At 40.6% G+C, this 23,050-nt stretch overlaps 1 protein-coding gene across 3 annotated transcripts in view; it reads right to left on the reverse strand.

The window, feature by feature from the left end:
- Strn (striatin) overlaps window positions 1-23,050 on the reverse strand; it is a 124,222-nt gene that overhangs the window by 46,892 nt on the left and 54,280 nt on the right. For all 3 annotated transcript variants that reach the window (XM_046441636.2, XM_046441637.2, XM_046441638.2), the window contains exon 4: window positions 1,978-2,056. In XM_046441636.2, the coding sequence (XP_046297592.1) occupies window positions 1,978-2,056 (79 nt within the window). The remainder of the gene's footprint in view (window positions 1-1,977; window positions 2,057-23,050) is intronic.

Raw genomic sequence — 23,050 nt, forward strand, 5'->3', positions numbered from 1 at the left:
GCTTTCTAGTGAGAGTTAGACCTAGGTCTTACATCTATTTCTATCACTTATTTGCCCTATAACTTTAATTTTCCCAAACCTGAGTTTTCTTTCCTTAAAAACAGACACAACTAATACTGTCTCTGGCATACAGACAGCACTTGAATACCTATTTTTTTAAATTCTTTTTAGTTATAGTTGGACACAACCCCTTTATTTTATTTGTTTATTTTTTCTTAATGTGGTGCTGAGGATCGAACCCAGGCCTCACATGTGCTAGGCGAACTTTCTACCGCTGACCACAACCCCAGCCCTTGAATAACTATTTAACACCAATGTTAATCAAAAAAGACCAAATGGCAGGGACAGGACCATGGAAAGGGCAAATGCCATTAATAAACAATAGAAAAATATTAGGCATTAATATATGTTGATATGGAGTCTACTAGACAAAAGAAAACAAAGGTTGACAAGATAGTTTAAGTTCAGTTTATTTGAAGATTTAGTTTCAAAAGTTGTTAGCGCAGAAAGATCTCACAAAGATGGGCTGGGGATGTGGCTCAAGCGGTAGCGCGCTCGCCTGGCATGCGTGCGGCCCAGGTTCGATACTCAGCACCACATACCAACAAAGATGTTGTGTCCACCGAGAACTAAAAATAAATAAATTAAAAAAAAAAAAAGGAAGATCTCACAAAGATATGTGATCAAATGGAATAAGTGTATCTTACCAAACCAAGATGCTCATTTTTCAATCCTAATGAATATATATAGAAAGTTTTGATTAAAATAATAAACTTCCAACTTTCCTGAATTTAATCAGTTGTTCTTACAGACTACTACAAAAATGTATTTTTCTATTTTTAGCAATAATATTTGATGTGTACCTCACTTTGGCAACAAAACCACATAGCCATAAGTAAACAGGCTAATAGTTACTTTGTAACTGATAAAATGTCACCCTTTTCTAAGATGATTATAGGTCTTTTTAAGGTTTTAAAAATATATCTTGGATACATCATTATGAAATCACTTTTAAAAAAAAATCAGCATTTTAAGAAAACTTGCCTATTTTAAAAATCAAAATACCTAAGTCATACTTCAGACCAAAGTGAGGACACTAATAAAAATTCACTTAAATATTAGTAAGGATTCATTGTCTTCTAATTTTGTCTAAATAAACAATAAATATGAAGAGATGATGTAACATTATCTTCCTTAAGTCAAAAGAAATAGCTAGCATTCATTCACTTTGGAAGCAAACCCAAAAGTCTCAAACAGGCAGCATATTTCATTTTACCTTGGCATAAAATTTGAATACCAGTTTCAAAGGTGGTATACAAGGACCAGGCACTGAGATGGTGTAGTCTACTACTTGAAACCAAAACCTTAACTGAACTATTTCCTCTGTATAGTCTCAGATATACATTTTACAGGAGAAAGCTTATGCTATGCAGAATTTTCAAAATCTCAGAATTTAAGCTCAACAAATTACTTAAAATTTTTTAAATTAACAAAAAAATACATGCAAATACTCATTAGACCTATATTGATATATGTATATGCTTGCACAGATGATGCAGTAAGAAAAATAAGGGCAAAAAATTCTTTAAATTATATAAAATCTATTCCCAGGGAAGAGTGCTGTGGTACATGCCTGTAATTGCAGCAACTCAGGAAAATGAGGCAGGAGGATCAAAAGTTTGAGGCCAGTCTCTACAATTTAGCAAGAACCTGTCTCAAAATAAAAAATGGCTAGAAATGTAGCTCAGTGCTAATGCATCCCTGCGTTCAATTCCCCCGTACCACAAAACAAAAACAAAAAGGGGAAAAGTGTTTAATATGAAAATTAAACAGTAATTCAATTAAGCTTTTTCAAAGCAGTAATAAAATAAGAAATCAACTGATTCTTTTGAATTGAAAATACAAAAGGAAAACAATCTCATGAAAATAATGTTTCTCATCCTCGATTATTGATAAGATTGGCCATGAGATACTTACTGTCTGAGTAGTTGTCGACCTTGCTTCCACATTAACTGGCTGTTCTGTTGTGGCTGCACCTCTGTTTCATTACCTTCATCTGAAATACATTGTCATAATAAAACTGATTTGTTTTACATATTAGAGGGCATCTCAATTAATAAATATCCAGTAAACATTTATGTATGTTTTAGGACAATTAAAATGTTTTTAACTGGGTGTAGTGGTGCATGCCTGTAATCCCAGTGGCTCAGGAGGCTGAGGCAGGAGGATCACAAATTCAAAGCCAGCCTCAGCAACAGTGAGGCACTAAGCAACTCAGTGAGACCCTGTCTTTAAATAAAATATAAAACAGGGCTGGGGATTTTGCTCAGTGGTTGAGTGCCCCTGAGTTCAATCTCCAGTACACCCACTCCAAAAAAGTTTTGAATTCGAATTTCCATAACAAAACTCTAACACATATTAATTAATGCTACTGGATTCCCTTTAGAGTAGTAGAATATAAAGACATTTTCACTTTTAGCTAGACTGAGAATTTTGCTCTAGAACCAAGACCTATCCAATCAAGTCATACACAGTGAGAGTCAAATACAAGTATTAGGTATCACATTATAACCAGAACAAACTATTTAGAAATGAGACCAAAAATCTAATTTTATAAAGAGCAGATATACTAAGAAATAACCTCAACCCAAATATGTTTGCTTTGCAAGTTATTAAATGAAAATTTCAAGTATTCTTTCAAAAACATTCTTTGAATTTTAAACCTCTTTTAACTTTTGAAGCTTAAATTCATCATTATGTACAAGCTGAATCCTTTCAGAAGAATTAATAAAAAGAATTTCTCTATGAGAAACCTAAACCAAAAAGTTCCGCACTAGACTATGGTTCAACTTTCACAATATTAAAAAAAATCATATTTTTTAAATCAGTCCTTCATCAAATGAAGAAATTGCTAGTCTTTATAAAATCTTTTTCAAGAGGAGACACAAGAGGGAACAAGAAATTGTTTCATATTTTCTAAAATTAAGCATTTAGTGCATACTTATTGTGTTCCCAAAGCTATGTTAAAATACATATACATCATCTCTTTCCTTATTGATTGATTGATTGATTGATTGACTGGTACTGGGGATTGAATCCAGGGGTACTCTACCACTGAGCTATGTCCCCAGCCCCTTTTATTTTTAAATTTTTGGACAGGGTCTTGCTATGTTTGCACTCCTCCTGCCTCAGTCTCTTGAGTAGCTGGGAATATAAGCATGTGCCACTAGCCCAGCTCCTTCTCTTTCAATTCTTACAAATTAAAAAAATTCATGTTTATCCCTATCTTAAAGATGAAAAGCTAAGTTTTAGAGAATAATTTTCAGGTTCCTTGGAAACACAGTTGTAAGTGTAAAAAATCCTTCCTGACTCCCTCTAGAGATCCACCACTTTCCTCCATGTATTATTACAACAATGATAAAAAACTGGAGAAATGTGAATAAAAGTAAGAATCATATCTTGTGTTTTGTTTTCTCCTAAAATAACTCAGGAGAGTTCTGTAGAATTTTAAAGAAATAGTAACAGAGTGGACTGGAGGTGAGTGTGGAGGAAAGAAATTAACTTAACTCCAAAAGAAAGATTACTTTGGGATAACTTCAAAGAGGATTTACTGCCTGTGTGTGTGTGTGTGTGTGTGTGTGTGTGTTGCAGGGGAGGGCAAAAATAATGTCCCAATACTTTATGAAAAAATGATATGGGAGTAGGGGGAATGCTGGAAAATGATATTAGACAAATTATACTGTTATATTGTGAGCATGTATAAATATGTAACAACAAATTCCCATCATTATGCACAAATACAATGAACCAACTAAAAATGTGGAAAGAAAAAAATTAGGAGGAGATAGCGACGCAGGGATACAGCTCTGCAGTTTCTGCCAGCCGTGCAAGCACCGTACTCAGGGCTGAATTCTGGGTTCGAGACGGGGGAAGGAAGCGGTCCATCTTGGTTCTCCACACCGGTCAGACCACAAAGGAGACCAGCAGCCACCATGTTGGAAAGCTGACGTCACCATACCTGTTTTCGACTGACCGCAGCTCATTCAGCCATAGAACAGGTAATTTCAGGCTGCCATTCGCCTGCGGCTTGCAGACAGATTGCTAGGGTTCAGTGCCTGGGTGCTTCTTAGAACCTGATCTTATCGGAGCGAACACCGAGCGCGGGGCGGCCGAGTTCCGGCTCCCGGAACCGTCCCGGAACCGCCCTGGCCCAGGGCTGCGGAGCCTGCGGAGGCTGCTTCTTGGACCCTGCTCCTATCAGAGCATACACCAAGCACTAAGCGGCCGAATTCCGGCTCCCGGAACTGAGCCCGCGGGGACTGCTTCTTGGAGCCTACACTTATAGGAGCTTACACCGAGCACGGAGCAGTTCCGGCTCCCGGAACTTCCCTGGACCGGGGCTAGGAGCCCGCGGAAACTGTGTCTCGGTCCGGGTCCTGCTGAGGGCAGGTCAGGACTCACCCATTGCTTGGGTTGCCTGGCAAGGGGAACGAAATGCTGCCATTCGCATAGGATACCAACATGGCAGAGATCTGATGTCAGCAGAAAGCGGTGGAGGAGAGATCTTCATCAATACCAGCGGTGACATAAGCAGTTGGTCTCCTGGTAAGGGGGGTGAGGCTCAGTCACCCGAGTCTCCTCAATTTGTCCTCGAGCCAGAGGGAAGGAGCCGGGCCGCCGCCAGCCCCCGGAGCAGGCCCAGCGGCTCGCCAGCGTGGTGACCGCGTGACCCCAATTGGAGAGGGGGCGGAGCGGAGCCGCCACCCACACCCGCCAGGTGGGCAGACCCACGACCCAGTAGTACATGGGCGTGGTAGGAGGGGCAGGGCAGAGCCGCCCTTCGCGCTTGCAAGGTAAACAGACCTGTGACAGCCTGGCGGGTCAGGCCCAGTGGCCTGCCAGTGTGGTACACACGTCACCCCAACTCGAGTAGGGGCAGAGCAGATCCTTCTCCCACGCCCGGAACAGGCCCTGCCGGTGTGGTGGTCACATGACCCCAATTGGAGTGGGGGCGGAGCGGAACCGCCACCCGTGCCCGCAGGGTGAGCAGACCTGTGACCAATCTGCAGATCAGGCCCAGGGGTCCGCAGGCGTGGTAGGAGGGGCAGGGCAGATCCGCCGCCCGCGCCTCCAAGGTAGGCAGACCTACAACAGACCGGCGGATCAGGCCCAGGAGCCTGCAGGCGTGGTACACACACCACCCTAATTGGAGTAGGGGCAGAGCAGAGTCGCCGCCCGTGCCAGGAACAGGCCCAGCGTCCTGCAGGCGGGGTAGTCACGACACCCCAATTGGAGTAGGGGCAGAGCAGAGCCTCCACCTGTGCCCGAAAGGTGGGCAGATCTGCGACCGACCAGCGGGACAGGCCCAGTGGCCTGCCGGTACGACAGACACGTCACCCCATTTGGAGTAGGGGCAGAGTAGAGCCGCCGCCCGCGCCTGCAGGGTAGGCAAACCTGCAACCGACCGGCGGATCAGGCCCGGTGGCCTGCCGGCGTGGTACACTTGTCACCCCAATTGGAGTACGGGCAGAACAGAGCCGCCGCCAGCGCCCAGAACAGGCCCAGTGACCTGCCGGCGTGGTAGCCACGACACCCCAATTGGAATAAGGAGAGAGCAGAGCCGCCGCCCGCACCTGCAGGAAAGATACGCAAGCAGTATGAAAAGACAAGGAAAGAAAGGACCACAAGCAATGCAGGTCAACGCAACTTTAGAACAGGTAACAGCTGCAGCAGATGGAATGTCAGATAAAGAATTCAGGATATACATGCTTCAGATGATCTGGAGTATCAAGGAAGACATTAAACACCAAAATCAGACAATGAAAGATCACTTCGACAATGAATTACGCAAACAAATCCAGGAAGCAAAGGATCAACTATACAGGGAGATAGAGGTTATAAAAAACAAACAAACAGAAATCCTAGAAATGCAGGAAGCAATAAACCAACTTAAAAACTCAATGGAGAATACTACCAGCAGAGTAGAACACTTAGAAGATAGAACATCAGACAATGAAGACAAAGTATTTCAACTGGAAAAGAACATAGACAGCTCAGCAAGACTGTTAAGAAACCATGAGCAGAACATCCAAGAAATATGGGATAACATTAAGAGACCAAACTTAAAGAGTCATTGGGATACAGGAAGGTACAGAGCTCCAAACCAAAGGAATGAGCAGTCTATTCAATGAAATAATACGAGAAAACTTCCCAGACTTGAAGAATGAGACAGAATCCCAAATCCTAGAAGCCTACAGGACGCCGAATGTGCAAAATCATAAGAGATCCACACCTAGACACATTATAATGAAGATGCCCAACATACAGAATAAGGAGAGAATTCTAAAAGCTACAAGAGAAAGGAAGCAGATTACATTTAGGGGTAAGCCAATCAGGATAACAGCTGATCTTTCAACACAGACTCTGAAAGCTAGAAGATCCTGGAATAACATATTTCAAACACTGAAAGAAAATGGGTTCCAACCAAGAATTGTGTATCCAGCGAAATTAAGCTTCAGGATGGAGGATGAAATTAAAACCTTCCACGATAAACAAAAGTTTAAAGAATTCGCAGCTAGAAAACCATCTCTTCAAAACATCCTCGCCAAAGCATTACAGGAAGAGGAAATGGAAAATAACAATGAAAACCAACAGTGGGAGGTAGGACAGTAAAGGGGGGGGGGAAATAATCAAAGAGGAAAACAAACCATGTTTAGTAACAGAAATAAACAAATATGGCTGGAAGAACAACCCATATCTCAATAATAACCCTAAATGTTAATGGCTTAAACTCACCAATTAAGAGACACAGGCTAGTAGAATGGATCACAAAACAAGACCCAACAATATGCTGCCTACAGGAGACGCATTTGATAGGAAAAGACATACATAGGCTGAAGGTGAAAGGTTGGGAAAAATCATATCACTCATATGGAATTCGGAAACAAGCAGGAGTGTCCATACTCATATCAAATAAAATAGATTTCAAGCCAAAGTTAATCAAAAGGGATAAAGAGGGACACTACATACTGCTTAAGGGAACCATACACCAACAAGACATAACAATCATAAATATTTATGCCCCAAACAATGGTGCAGCTATGTTCGTCAAACAAACTCTTCTCAAGTTCAAGAGTCTAATAGACCACCATACCATTATCATGGGAGACTTCAACACACCTCTCTTGCCACTGGACAGACCTTCCAAACAAAAGTTGAATAAGGAAACTATAGAACTCAATAACACTATTAATAACCTAGACCTAATTGACATATATAGAGTATACCACCCAACATCAAGCAGTTACACTTTTTTCTCAGCAGCACATGGATCCTTCTCAAAAATAGATCATATATTATGTCACAGGGCAACTCTTAGACAATATAAAGGAGTAGAGATAATACCATGCATCTTATCTGATCATAATGGAATGAAACTGAAAATCAACGATAAAAGAAGGAAGGAAAAAGCATACATCACTTGGAGAATGAACAATAGGTTACTGAATGATCAATGGGTTATAGAAGACATCAAGGAGGAAATTAAAAAATTCTTAGAGATAAATGAATACACAGACACAACATATCGGAATCTATGGGACACACTGAAAGCAGTTCTAAGAGGAAAATTCATTGCTTGGAGTTCATTCCTTAAAAAAAGAAAAAAACAACAAATAAATGATCTCATACTTCATCTCAAAATCCTTGAAAAAGAAGAGCAAAACAACAGCAAAAGAAGTAGAAGGCAAGAAATAATGAAAATCAGAGCTGAAATTAATGAAATCGAAACAAAAGAAACAATTGAAAACATTGACAAAACTAAAAGTTGGTTCTTTGAAAAAATAAATAAAATCGACAGACCCTTAGCGATGCTAGCGAAGAGAAGAAGAGAGAGAACTCAAATTACTAGCATATGGGATGAAAAAGGCAATATCACAACAGACACTTCAGAAATACAGAAGATAATCAAAAACTATTTTGAATCCTTATACTCCAATAAATTAGAAGATAGTGAAGGCATAGATAAATTTCTTAAGTCATATGATCTGCCCAGATTGAGTCAGGAGGATATAGAAAACCTAAACAGACCAATATCAATTGAGGAAATAGAAGAAACCATCAAAAGACTACCAACTAAGAAAAGCCCAGGACCGGATGGGTATACAGCAGAATTTTACAAAACCTTTAAAGAAGAACTAATACCAATACTTTTCAAGCTATTTCAGGAAATAGAAAAGGAGGGAGAACTTCCAAATTCATTCTATGAAGCCAACATCACCCTGATACCCAAACCAGACAAAGACACTTCAAAGAAAGAAAACTACAGACCAATATCTCTAATGAACCTAGATGCAAAAATCCTCAATAAAATTCTGGCGAATCGGATACAAAAACATATCAAAAAAATTGTGCACCATGATCAAGTAGGATTCATCCCTGGGATGCAAGGCTGGTTCAATATACGGAAATCAATAAATGTTATTCACCACATCAATAGACTTAAAAATAAGAACCATATGATCATCTCGATAGATGCGGAAAAAGCATTCGACAAAGTACAGCATCCCTTTATGTTCAAAACTCTAGAAAAACTAGGGATAACAGGAACATACCTCAATATTGTAAAAGCAATCTATGCTAAGCCTCAGGCTAGCATCATTCTGAATGGAGAAAAACTGAAGGCATTCCCTCTAAAATCTGGAACAAGACAGGGATGCCCTCTCTCTCCACTTCTCTTCAACATAGTTCTCGAAACACTGGCCAGAGCAATTAGACAGACGAAAGAAATTAAAGGCATCAAAATAGGAAAAGAAGAACTTAAATTATCACTATTTGCTGATGACATGATTCTATACCTAGCAGACCCAAAAGGCTCTACAAAGAAACTATTAGAGCTAATAAATGAATTCAGCAAAGTGGCAGGATATAAAATCAACACGCATAAATCAAAGGCATTCCTGTATATCAGCGACAAATCCTCTGAAATGGAAATGAGGACAACCACTCCATTCACAATATCCTCAAAAAAAATAAAATACTTGGGAATCAACCTAACAAAAGAGGTGAAAGACTTATACAATGAAAACTACAGAACCCTAAAGAGAGAAATAGAAGATCTTAGAAGATGGAAAAATATACCCTGTTCATGGATAGGCAGAACTAACATCATCAAAATGGCGATATTACCAAAAGTTCTCTATAGGTTTAATGCAATGCCAATCAAAATCCCAACGGCATTTCTTGTAGAAATAGAGAAAGCAATCATGAAATTCATATGGAAAAATAAACGACCCAGAATAGCAAAAACAATGCTAAGCAGGAAGTGTGAATCAGGCGGTATAGCGATACCAGACTTCAAACTATACTACAGAGCAATAGTAACAAAAACAGCATGGTACTGGTACCAAAACAGGCAGGTGGACCAATGGTACAGAATAGAGGACACAGAAACCAATCCACAAAACTACAACTATCTTATATTTGATAAAGGGGCTAAAAGCATGCAATGGAGGAAGGATAGCATCTTCAACAAATGGTGCTGGGAAAACTGGAAATCCATATGCAACAAAATGAAACTGAATCCCTTTCTCTCGCCATGCACAAAAGTGAATTCAAAATGGATCAAGGAGCTTGATATCAAATCAGAGACATGCCGTCTGATAGAAGAAAAAGTTGGCTACGATCTACAGTACTGTGGGGTCGGGCTCCAAATTCCTCAATAGGACACCCATAGCACAAAAGTTAATAACTAGAATCAACAAATGGGACTTACTCAAACTAAAAAGTTTTTTCTCAGCAAAAGAAACAATAAGAGAGGTAAATAGGGAGCCTACATCCTGGGAACAAATCTTTACTCCTCACACTTCAGATAGAGCCCTAATATCCAGAGTATACAAAGAACTCAAAAAATTAGACAATAAGAGAACAAATAACCCAGTCAACAAATGGGCCAAGGACCTGAACAGACACTTCTCAGAGGAGGACATACAATCAATCAACAAGTGCATGAAAAAATGCTCACCATCTCTAGCAGTCAGAGAAATGCAAATCAAAACCACCCTAAGATACCATCTCACTCTAGTAAGATTGGCAGCCGTTATGAAGTCAAACAACAACAAGTGCTGGTGAGGATGTGGGGAAAAGGGTACACTTGTACATTGCTGGTGGGACTGCAAATTGGTGCAGCCAATTTGGAAAGCAGTATGGAGATTTCTTGGAAAGCTGGGAATGGAACCACCATTTGACCCAGCTATTCCCCTTCTCGGTCTATTCCCTAAAGACCTAAAAAGAGCATGCTACAGGGACATTGCTACATCGATGTTCATAGCAGCACAATTCACAATAGCAAGACTGTGGAACCAACCTAGATGCCCTTCAATAGACGAATGGATTAAAAAAAAAATGTGGCATTTATACGCAATGGAGTATTACTCTTCATTAAAAAATGACAAAATCATAGAATTTGCAGGGAAATGGATGGCATTAGAGCAGATTATGCTAAGTGAAGCTAGCCAATCCCTAAAAAACAAATGCCAAATGTCTTCTTTGATATAAGGAGAGTAACTAAGAACAGAGTAGGGACAAAGAGCATGAGAAGAAGATTAACATTAAACTGGGATGAGAGGTGGGAGGGAAAGGGAGAGAGAAGGGAAATTGCATGGAAATGGAAGGAGACCCTCAGGGTTATACAAATTTCATATAAGAGGAAGTGAGGGAAAGGGGAAATAATATAAGGGGAGAAAGGAATGACAGTAGAGGGGGTAGAGAGAGAAGAGGGGAGGGGAGGGGGGATAGTAGAGGATAGGAAAGGCAGCAGAATACAACAGACACTAGTATGGCAATATGTAAATCAGTGGATGTGTAACTGATGTGATTCTGCAATTTGTATACGGGGTAAAAATGGGAGTTCATAACCCACTTGAATCAAAGTGTGAAATATGATATATCAAGAACTATGTAATGTTTTGAACAACCAACAATAAAAATTTTTTTAAAAAATCTAAACAGTAACTGAAATGCCAGATGGAAGAGCAGTTCAAAGCCACTTGCCATTGTTCTCTCACTAATGCAAATGGTAAAAATTATACTGAATTTTCTATTTTGTTCATTTTTACCAAGATAGAACTGAAATGAAAAAAGGATAAAGAGTATATGTGATTATAAAAGGCTATGCTAAAAAAAAAATTCACATGGTAACAGCCAGCATATTATTTTAAAGCATTTCTATAGAAATGATTTCTCCATTGTGAATAATATTTAAACACGTGCAAAAAAACTAATTTTACAGAGCATTTTCCCCACACAACGTTTTGATCAGTATGGTTTGTTACGTGCACTGGAAATTGGAACCCTTACAATCTGTGCTTCAGCTGACACCTCTCTCCTCACATTACTGCTTTTTATAATGGGACGAGAAATGCATGCTGAAAATTGTAAAGAAGCAATAAAATAGCTTTTAAATAAAGAAAAAAAATGAAATTAAATTAAAAAAAAGAATGTGAAGAGAAAAGCTAAAGAGTGGGAATCTATCTTTGCTTGCTCCTCTTCCTACAAAGGATTAATATTTGGAATATATATAATGAACTCAAAAACTTTCCACATAAAACCAAATAATCCCATTGATAAATGGGCAAATGAATTAAACAGATACTTCTCAAAAGACAGTACAAATGACCAACAAATATATGAAAAAAGTGTTCAACATCTTTAGCAATTAGGAAAATGTAAATCAAAACTACACTGAAATTTCATCTTTCTTCACTTAGAATGGCAATCATCAAGAACACAGATAATAATAAATGTTAGCAAGGATGTAGGGGCAAAAGGAAGACTTTTACACTGTTGGTGGGATTGCAAATTAGTACAACCACTATGGAAATCAACATGAAGTTTCCTTAAAAAGACCAGGAATGAAACCACCATAAGATCTACTCATTATTTTTTGTCCTAAATAGTTAAAGCCAGCATAATATAGTAATAGATGCATATCCATATATATATATAGCAGCACAATTCACAATAACCAAATTATGGAACCAGCCTAGGAGTCTGTGAAGGTATATATATATATATATATATATATCACATTTTCTTTATCCAGACATTGGAATTTTTTTAGACATAAAGAAGAATGAAATTATGTCATTTGCAGGAAAATGGGTAGAATTTGAGAACTTTATGTAAAGTGAAATAAATCAAATTCCGAAAGTCAAGGATTATGAGTTTTCCCTTATATGTGGAAGCTAGGAAGGAAAAGAAAGATGGAGGTTGGGCTCTCATGAAAGTCAAAGGGAGATCAATAGAGTAGAGAAAAGGCCCTGGGGAGTGGGGAGCAGAGGGCAACAGATAATACTGGGAAACAATATTAACCAAATTATTATCATATTGTGTGCAAGTACAAATATATAACAACAAATCCCACTATTATGTATAATTGTAATGCACCAATAAATATATAGGGAAAAGGTATCATACATCAAAAAAAATTTTAAAAATTTATAATTTTCCCTCCCAGGTGGCTTGCCCATTAAGTCGTTTTAACTAGAGAAGACTCTAATAATATAGATTTATATCTGAGTCTGCAGAGAGATTTCTTAACAAACCACCTGAGCATTCTCATTTGAACCACCCAAGGGTTCCTTGAGGAGGTAAAACGAACATTACGGTTCCTAGAATTCAGAGCAGTGAAGGGACTGGCCCAAGGTCACACAGCCTGGATCTTTTCCCCCTTAATATTGTGCTCTTCCAAATACATCAGACTTCTCACGTGAACTTTATTGTATCTTTCATGATATTATTATAAAATATGAATTCCGCTCATTCATATAGCGTTTTTCACTTTACAAAGCCTGTTTAGATCTATAACTTCAATCTCCAGAGATTCCTGAAGGAAGTAGCTCAAATATAGTCAGATGCAGAGAACACTCGCTGAAATTTAGGTGACTCAGCTGCCCAAAAGCCTATAATCTAGCAAGAAAAGATAGCTTAGGCCAATCAAGACCTCCCTTGGGACTTTAGAATTGGAACTCTGAATGTCTTGAGAAGTGTGTGTTCATAGCCACAGAACCTTCGAGGCCCTGAATGAGATGGACAAGACAGGACAGAAAGAGGGGAGCCTGGAGAAATGGGGAGGGCAGATGCCTTAGCTTCTGGCCACTTCCCAGGTCCCATTTCCAGGCTTGAAGGAGGTCCAGTTGGACTCGGTCTCCTGTGCATGACGTAGATGTTTCTGGGCCCTTTCACCTTTGCCCGTTTGAGTGGGTTTCTGCTCCTTACAGCTTTGATTAAAACATTTTCATGTTTGTTGTTTTAGTTATATCCTGTTTCCTAAAATGATGAGTAGTGAAATGAAATCATTTTAAATGAAAAGGACACACGTGGCTGTATTTTGGTCAAAAGACAAAAACGGGGGTGGGGGTGGGGGGATGTCCCTAGAGAGGCTGAACATAATTCTGAAGCCAGTCTCTGGGAAGAGGTGTGGAGAGGGATCCTATGAGCTGTGGCAGCCCCTGAGAAGGTTCAGGATGCTATGGGTGACCTTGAAACTATGCTGTCAGATGTTGCTGGGAAGTTTCCCCATACTGATGACAGTAGTTCACAACCAAGAGACATTTGACAATTTTGAAGACATTTTGGTTGTCATGCTTGGGTGGGGTGGGGACACAGATTCGACTAGCATGGAGGAGGTAGAGGACAGGGGTATGGGTTCACATCCCATAGCACATAGGCCAGCCCCTTGGGCAACAAAGAATTGCCCAGGACAACATGTCAACCGTGCCAGGGTTGAAAAACTGATTTGTGAGAATGTTTATTTCCCAGTGTATTTATGGGAATGTTATGCTTCCTGATGTTCCCATCTAGGACCTTCCCGTAAGTGTCATCTGTACTTTTTGAAAGAGTGGTGAACTACTCATGGATTTATTCCTTTAAGATCACTTTTGATCACTGCATATAGACAGAGAAAATCCTATAGCAAAGGCCCTGGGTGGATTAAAGGGTTCATGCATGTGTCCAATGACTGATATATGCCTGTGCCATTGATCCATGTGGCATGTTTCTACAAGTCAGGAGACCAAAAAGGGAAAGCCTTTTTTGGTGTATGTGTGTTTCAGACCATCATTTTGTACCTCGTTAGGAACCTGACATATGGTAATGCTTTCCACATCCACAAAGGCTTTGACCAATGGTGATTTCTAGGGAGACTGCAAACAGTAATTACATTTCTGAAGTGGTGGTTTAGAATTTTATATTGCCAGTGGGGAAAAAATACTGGGTTTGCAGGCAGGCCCCTCTCTAGGACTCCTCCCAGGAGTTATTCATCCTGGGTAATGGGGGGGGCACAAAGAGCAGTCAATGTGTGGAAGAGGTGAGGACCTCTGAGATGAGGTGGGCTGGGATTATTTCTTTGGGTTACTCTGGAAACCGAGTACAGTTTAAAAGATTCTCATGGAGCTTTGGAAGATGGATTCCTTTCATCAGAAACTTCTTTACCTAATGAGTTTGACACTGGATTAGCTCCTGCCTCCTCCCAGCAAGTTCTTCCCCTGGGGCTTTGAGGTTTGTGATTGCCAAAGACCATCTACTGTGGATTTGGAGCTGGGTATCTGGTTCAATTTAACTGTAATCCCTAGAGCCTCGACTAGAGTGGACACTCTGTACTTTTTGGTCTGCCTTCAATTCCGAAGCACAGTTTTTAAAAACACTTGCAGGTCCGGCCTGCTTCCCAGCTGAGATAAGAAGCTGAGGGTGTGTCTGCAAGGTCTGTGCCTTCCCTTCCGCCTGCCTCTTGGTAAAGAATGGGTTCCTCTCAGATGACAGGGTTCCAGCTTTTCCTTAGCTGCCCAGAGACAGACGGGGGTGGGGGGTGGGGCTTAGGGGTCAAAGCACATTCTTGAATCCCAGCAACCAAAGGCTTGGGGACAGTGGAGGGTGTGGAGAGTGTGGAGGAGTGACTGTGGCGGAGGAATTGAGGGCTGTGGGGGACCAAGTCCTGGACATTTCCAAGGATCAGAAGAAGCAGAGTCATTTAGAAGCAACACACCACGCTCTCCAGCCTCAGACTCCAGAGCCCTTCCTGGGGACCATTTCTAGCTCTGAAGGAGTCTTCAGACCCTCCTGCATGTCCCTCCTGACGATGTGACTCTGTTATTTGGTGATCTGTTAAATGAGATGGGAAATTTTGCTGTTCTTGGAAAATTTCCTTCCTCCCTCCTTCCTCCTTCTCTCTTTTTCTTTTGAGATGGATTCTATGTGCCTGGGTTGATCTCAAACTCTTGGACTCATGTAATCCTCCTGCCTCAGTCTCCTGAGTAGCTGGGACTACAGGTGCACACCGCTGCATCTAGCTCTTCATGGAAGGGTTTAAGTTTAGAGTCCACTCCAGTAACAGCAACTGCTATCACTTACTGAATTCTCACTCTGTACTATACACTGCATATATGTGATCATACTTAATTATAATGGTAATACTATCAGGTAAGTAATATTATGCTCACTTTTTCAAAGCAGTAAATTGAAGCTTAGAGAACAGTGGTGAGCTGTCTAAGGCTATAGGATGAATTTGGAGTGGAATCAAAATTCTCTCTCTGCCCTCAAACACTTACTACCACAAAATCCCACTCTGCAGCTTAGGTTCCTTTTTACCTTTATTTATGTATCATAGGCTCTTGCGGGGGGGGGGGGGAGTGTACCAGGGACTGAACCTAAGGATGTTTAACCACTGAGCCACATCCCCAGCCCTTTTTAAATATTTTATTTAGATACAGGATCTCACTGAGTTGCTTAGGGCCTCACTAAGTTGCTGAGGCTGGCTTTGAACTCATGATCCTCCTGCCTCAACCTCCTGAGCCTCTGGGTTTACAGGCATTCACCACTGCACCCGGAATCAAAGGCTTTTTGAAATACTTGGTTGACAATGGTTAATTAAGTTGCAGACTATGAAATATATACATTGTATAATAAAGTTGTTTTAGTTATATGGTCAAGGGATTTGGAGCGGGAAGGGGGGAGGTACAGGGGATTAAACCCATCCCCAGGCCACTTTATTTTCTATTTTGAGAGAGGGTCTTGCTAAGCTACTTAGGGCCTCCCTAAATTGCTGAGGCTGGCTTTGAACATAAGATCCTCCTGCCTTAGCCCCCCAAGCCACTGGGATTATAGGTATGTGCCACTGCGCCCTGTTGAAAGGATTGTTTTCAAGAGTCTTTTTGGGGTCTACACTGACAGTATTCGTTTCCTCACAAATGTTCAAATGATGTACAGGCACATTTCTAAATTTAAACAGATACTACTTAAAACATTTAAATAAGCATTTGAGTGTACTATCATCGACAGTGTGATGGAATATTACAGTGGAGTGATTCTTTGTCTCAGTTCCAGCCAAGGCCTGGAGACAGCAGTGCCAATCACTTCCATATTCTAAGGTCATCTCCCGGAAGCTCTTCTCACTGTTGCCTAAAGCAGGGTGGGAGTGAGGGGATCACCAGCTCCCCTCCTGCAACTGGGGAGGAGGTAGAAGGAAGCAAAATGCTAACAACTTTTCTTATAGAAACTCTTGCTCTCTAAGCTACCCCTCTCACTTTCCATACCTGTCACACAGTCTGAGGGAGCTGGTGAGTCAGGGATTCTGGGTCTTTTGGAAATTCAGCTTGGACGCCCAGGAACCCCGTTTGACATGGTTGTATCCCATGGGCTTGGGGCTCAGTGGACTCCTATCAGGACAGGATTCAGTTCTCTATAGAAGAGGGGAAGAGCTTGCGGCACATGAGTCTCCCTGCTGAGCGTCTGTCCCCTGTGGCTTTAGATTTGCCCCAGTGAGGAGCCTGGAGGATTGAGGAAACAGTAGCAAAAAGTAGCTGGACACAGGCTGCCTGTTGTTCGGGGCTGGGGGGAGGAACAGCAGACTCTGAGCTGGAGCAGATTTATTCAACAGCATCTGCAGAAATACAGGTAAGGAATTCCCAGCAAAGTGGGAGAATCTGCCAGGCACCCACCGCAGTGCCAACAAAAAGCAGCTATAAACTCTGACAAGCTCGGGGACTCTGGATGCCAGCTCATAGCTGTGCCTAGTTAGGCCTTTCTGTCACTTTTGCCTGGCCTCTCTGGACCCACTTCAACTTGAGGCATGAAAAGACCATTGTTAGAAGTCAGGGTAAGCTGGGGTTGTGGCTCAGTGGTAGAGCGCTCACCTAGCATGTGTGAGGCACTGGGTTCGATCCTCAGCACCACATAAAAATAAATAAATAAATAAAAATAAAGATATTGTGTCCATCTACAACTAAAAAAAATTTAAAAAAAAAGGAAGCCAAAGTAAGACAGGTAAAGGCAGGAGATCAGGCAGCAAAAAAGGAAACCTGGATGTAGATAATGAAGCTTGAAGCTCTAAACACCATTTTTCAGAAAGGCTTGCTAGTAATATACATTAATGGCTATAGTGAGAATGTTTCAGGTAGACTATAATAAATTTCTTCTTAAAAACACTGAGCATGGCCTGAAATATTAAGGGACCTAAGCCAGATTTCATCCAGAGCAGAGGTGAGAGAGAGCTGCCCCAGAGAGGACAGTGGGAGGTTTCTGGGGATATCGAAGGACACTGGGAGGACATACTCCGTATCTGCTTGTCCAGCATACACCTTTGATCCCACCTGTCCTCCTCATTCAGTCCAGATCCCCTGCCTTCCCAAGCACGGGACTGCTCAGGGTCTCTGCATTGGCTCCAACCCCACCTGGAATGCTCTGCCCAAGGACCCACATAGGTCACTCCCTGACTTCCTTCACCAATCTGTTTAAATGTCTCTTTATCAGACACTTATCTAATCATGCAACACAAACAATCACCTCCATCTCTCTGCTTCCTGTCTCCCCCTTATCTTCCTTCCTTATCTTTTTTCACAGCCCCTACCACCACCAGGCTGCTTCAAAATATTTTTTTCTAGTATGTGTCCCCTGTGGGTCACATAGGCGACTCAGTGTGGGTGCTCTAGGAAAATGGAAACTGTTCTGTACATAGAATAGTTAATGGCACCTGGGGTGGCCCAATAAATACTTGTGGTTGCTGCTATTGAATGCTATTATCTCTGCTTCCCAAACTCCTCTTACCTTTGGGGGCACAGATTTACTTGCTGTGTTGTACAAGCAAATCCAGTCTGGGCAAGTTGACGTGCGCCTTTACGTCCAAAGCATGTTTTCTCTGTCTGAGACACAAAGGAACCCAGGGGGAGGGACTTCACTTAGCATTAAGATGCCAGTGACCTGATCCCTTGGAAACTATATGTAGGAGTCCCCCCCCAGGAATGCCCCCCCCCCTTTCCTTTTGAATCTGAGAAGAAAAAAATGCAAAATCCCCTGAAGGGTGATTTTTATGAAATTTTGCCACAAGTCCACACAAAACTTTAGCCTTCCTCCTACTGAGGGAAAGAATTCGAGAAATTTTCCTGGAGTCTTGTCCCTGTAGAGACCCTTATCAGGGACGGTGGCTTTCTGCTGCAGTTTGAGTCATGAGGAAGTGTGATTCTTTCTGTGACAAGATGCTGACTTTTTACCCTTAGTGAAGATAAAGGAAACCTTCTGGGGACACGCCACCCAGAGGGCTTCATGATGAAGGCTCCTCAAGCTCCCCCTGCCCAAGTCAACTCCTCCCTATCCACCTGGGAAGTGATTCTAAAATCACAAGGTTATCCAAGAATGACAGAAATAAAATCCTCCTCCCCCGCCCCCCGCCAAATCTCCTGTGAGTTCCTTCCTCCAACCTCCCTTCATGCTTATTACTGAGGTGTCTCTACTTGCAAGAAAGGATACTTTTCTTAGAAATTTGACTTGGCTTGAGAGCTGTTTTCAGGATGGCAAAGATTAATTTGGTAGAGTGACAGAAAAACCGCAACCAAGTGTGACCAAGAAGGTAAAAGAGAGGTAAATAGGGAGCCTACACCCTGGGAACAAATCTTTACTCCTCACACTTCAGATAGAGCCCTAATATCCAGAGTATACAAAGAACTCAAAAAATTAGACAATAAGAGAACAAACAACCCAATCAACAAATGGGCCAAGGACCTGAACAGACACTTCTCAGAGGAGGACATACAGTCAATCAACAAGTACATGAAAAAGTGCTCAGCATCTCTAGCTGTCAGAGAAATGCAAATCAAAACCACCCTAAGATACCATCTCACTCCAGTTAGATTGGCAGCCATTATGAAGTCAAACAACAACAGGTGCTGGCGAGGATGTGGGGAAAAGGGTACACTTGTTCATTGCTGGTGGGACTGCAAATTGGTGCAGCCAATTTGGAAAGCAGTATGGAGATTTCTTGGAAAGCTGGGAATGGAGCCACCATTTGACCCAGCTATTCCCCTTCTTGGTCTATTCCCTAAAGACCTAAAAAGAGCATGCTACAGGGACACTGCTACATCGATGTTCATAGCAGCACAGTTCACAATAGCAAGACTGTGGAACCAACCTAGATGCCCTTCAATAGACGAATGGATAAAAAAAATGTGGCATTTATACACAATGGAGTATTACTCTGCATTAAAAAATGTCAAAATCATAGAATTTACAGGGAAATGGATGGCATTAGAGCAGATTATGCTAAGTGAAGCTAGCCAATCCCTAAAAAACAAATGCCAAATGTATTCTTTGATATAAGGAGAGTAACTAAGATCAGAGTAGGGACGAAGAGCAGGAGAAGATGATTAACATTTAACAGGGATGAGAGGTGGGAGGGAAAGGGAGAGAGAAGGGAAATTGCATGGTAATGGAAGGAGACCCTCAGGGTTATACAGTGGAGGGGGTAGAGAGAGAGGAGGGGAGGGGAGGGGAGGGGAGAGGTGGGGAGGGGGGAGGGTGGAGGATGGGAAAGGCAGCGGAGCACAACAGACACTAGTATGGCAATATGTAAATCAATGGATGTGTAACTGATGTGATTCTGCAATCTGTGTATGGGGTGAAGGTGGGAGTTCATAACCCACTTGAATCAAAGTGTGGAATATGATATGTCAAGAAATTTGTAATGTTTTGAACAACCCACAATAAAAAATTTAAAAAAAAAAAAAGAAAAAAATTACATTGTTCTATGAATTTTGCAATTCAGGAACTATTCATAACATAATTATGTTACAATTTATACCCTTCAGTCTACTGAATAACCTGTACTTGCCAAGTAAGAGCATGTACACTGACACTTTAAGATTTTAAAATTTTCAGATGTGAAAAGACATGTTGAGGTCATTTAATCTCCCATCAGAACAGGCCTAAATCCTTTGTATGCCATCCTCAGATATACTCAACTGACTACTTTGGCAGCTAATGATGTTGTGTAAGTATGGTACATTAACTCAATAAGAACAAGGAATGAACAACTGATACCCAACCAACATGGATGAATCTCAAATGCATTATGTGAAGTGAGTTAAACCAGACCAAAAAAGGCTATATTCTGGGCTAGGGATGTTGCTCAGTGGTAGAGCACTTACCTAGCATGCATGAGATCCAGGATTGAATCCCCAGCAACCCCCACCCCCAAAAGGCTATATTCTATAAGATTCTTAAATTCATGATTCTGGAAAAGGCCAAAGTATAAAAATGGAAAATAGTTTAGTGGTTGCCAGTAGATTAGTGGGGAAGGAAGGGTTGACTACAAAGAATCATAGCTATAAGACTATGTGTTTGTGAAAACACTAAGGATGATAAATTTTACTGTACAGAAATTATACCTTAAAAAATTATGCCTTAATAAAAAGTAAGTTAAGACCAGTCAAAAAATAATGCACTTCCATACTCTTAAAAGACAAATTACTCTTATTCTTACATGGTAGGCCAAGATGTAGTCCTTTCTAGTAAGTAATTATCAACTATCAGATTCATTTTTGCCTTACGAAATTTAAAAATTAGCTTTATATTAAAGTAAGGATTTTAAGGTAGCTCTGGCACAATGGAGAACACCTATAATCCTGGTGACTCAGGAGGCTAAGTCAGAAGGACCAGAAGTTCAAGGCCAACCTCAGTAAGTTAGTGAGATCCTGTCTCAAAACAAAACAAAACAAAAATGACTGGAAACGTAGCTCAGTGGTAATGCACACCTGGGTTCAATCCCCAGTACCAAAATAAATCAATAAATAAAGTAGCTAATAGTTTAATTTCTTGATAATATGACTGCAACATCCAGTATAGTTTCTGTAACAGGGACTGCATTTACCCTCCTGCCTGAAACAAAACAAATGAGCTGGCACAGTGGCACACACCTATAATTTCAGCAACTAAGGTAGTAGAATCACAAGTTTGAGATCAGCCTCAGAAATTTAGTGGGTCCTTAGCAAAGCCCTGTCTCTAAATAAACAATGAAAATGGCTCAGGATGTGACTCTGGTTAAACATCCATGGGTTTAATCCCTAGCACCAATAAACAAACAAAAACAAATGAAACAATGTTTTCCAAAAGATAGTGATTCTTGAGAGAAGGCAAGCAAAGGGATGAACCTTATGACTGTCCCAGCTACTGCCTTGATAAAAGAGTTTCTAGGAGTTTCTAGCTTTTCAACAGGGAGGAAAAACAAAGACAGTATCTGAAGAAATAATGACCAAAAAGTTCCAGATTTCATAAAAACTATAAACCCACTGGTCAAAGAAACTCATTAAACCCCAAGCCTACAAAACACTGTAGAGAGAAGTAACTACAGTACATCACAGTAAACACTTTTATATCATAATAAACATTTTTATTTTATTTTACAGAACATCATAATAAACTTTTTTAGCTAAATATGGTGGCACATGCCTATAATCCCAGGTACTTGGAAGGCCAAGGCAGGAGGATCCTAAATTCAAGGCCAGCCTCAGCAACTTTGTGATACCCTGTCTTAAAATAAAAGGGCTGAGATGTTGTTCAATGGTACAGGATTTCCCTAGCCTATGCAAGGCCCTAGGTTTATTATTCCTCAGTTAAAAAAAAAAGAGAAAGAAACAAAGAAATTTGTTTAGAACCAATGATAAAGAGAAAATCTTAAAAGCAGCCAAAAAAAAGGGGTACATTATATACAGAGGAACGAAGATAAGCATAATAGCAGACATCTTATTAGAAACAATGATAGCAAGATAAAACCTTTATCAGATATACAAAAGCTGAAAAAACTTATTACCAGCATCCCATATTACAAAATATGTTAAAAGAAGTCTTAAAGGGAGGAGAAAAATGATGCCAGATGGAAATACAGTTCTATACAAAGGCATTATGAGTACTAGAGATATAATTTTCATATTATTATTTAAATTTCTTTAAAGAAAAATGACTTTTGCAACAAAGCAACAACTTAACCAAACCCTTAGGTTTTCTCAGTGCTACTAACTCCTAGTGAATTTGTCTTCCTCTTCACAAACAGTATTATAAACTTTCTCTGCTTTTCTTAAAAGTCTGATCAACTCTTTGTAGATAATGTCTCATACATAAAGCTATCAAGAGGACATTCCCTCAAATACCCACCATCCAAAGTGAAACTCAAACTTACAATCTGTTACCTGACTTTCTATGTTTCTCTCTTGATAATAACAAGAAATATGTTCTTCCTCCAATGTGTCTGCCGTTATGTTCAGAATCCAATCCCAGTCATTTCTTCAGAAACCTTCCTAATCTGAGTATATCTACTCTTTCCCTTTTATTGGCTCCTTATTTATGAACCCTGCCCCAACCACCTACGCACAGTCTCTCTGACCCCAGGTTATCTTTTAGCTGTTGCCCTTCAGTCCTTCCTCACTTTCATAAGCTAAGCGTCTAAAACGCTGACTGCATTTGGTCTTCATTTTATACTGACATCTTCAATTCTGCCATCACCTGTTTCCAATTATGTTCTCAGTGACCAAATGAATGACCTGTGTGCCACTAATCTGACAGATACTCTTTAGCCCTCTAGGAATTAATTCATCAGCAGTGATGAACATTCCTTCCTTTGGAACTCTCTCTTCTGTTAGTTTCTACTCTCCTGGTCTTTCTTCTGACATTAAAGTAGTCCTTATCAGTTTTCTTTTCAGGTAGACCTGGATTCAGCTCTACACTTCATCATTTA

The sequence above is a fragment of the Marmota monax genome, unplaced genomic scaffold (genome assembly GCF_021218885.2).
Source record: "Marmota monax isolate L192 unplaced genomic scaffold, Marmota_monax_Labrador192_F-V1.1 WCK01_AAM20220418_F8-fsc00010, whole genome shotgun sequence".
Taxonomy (NCBI): Eukaryota; Metazoa; Chordata; class Mammalia; order Rodentia; family Sciuridae; genus Marmota; species Marmota monax.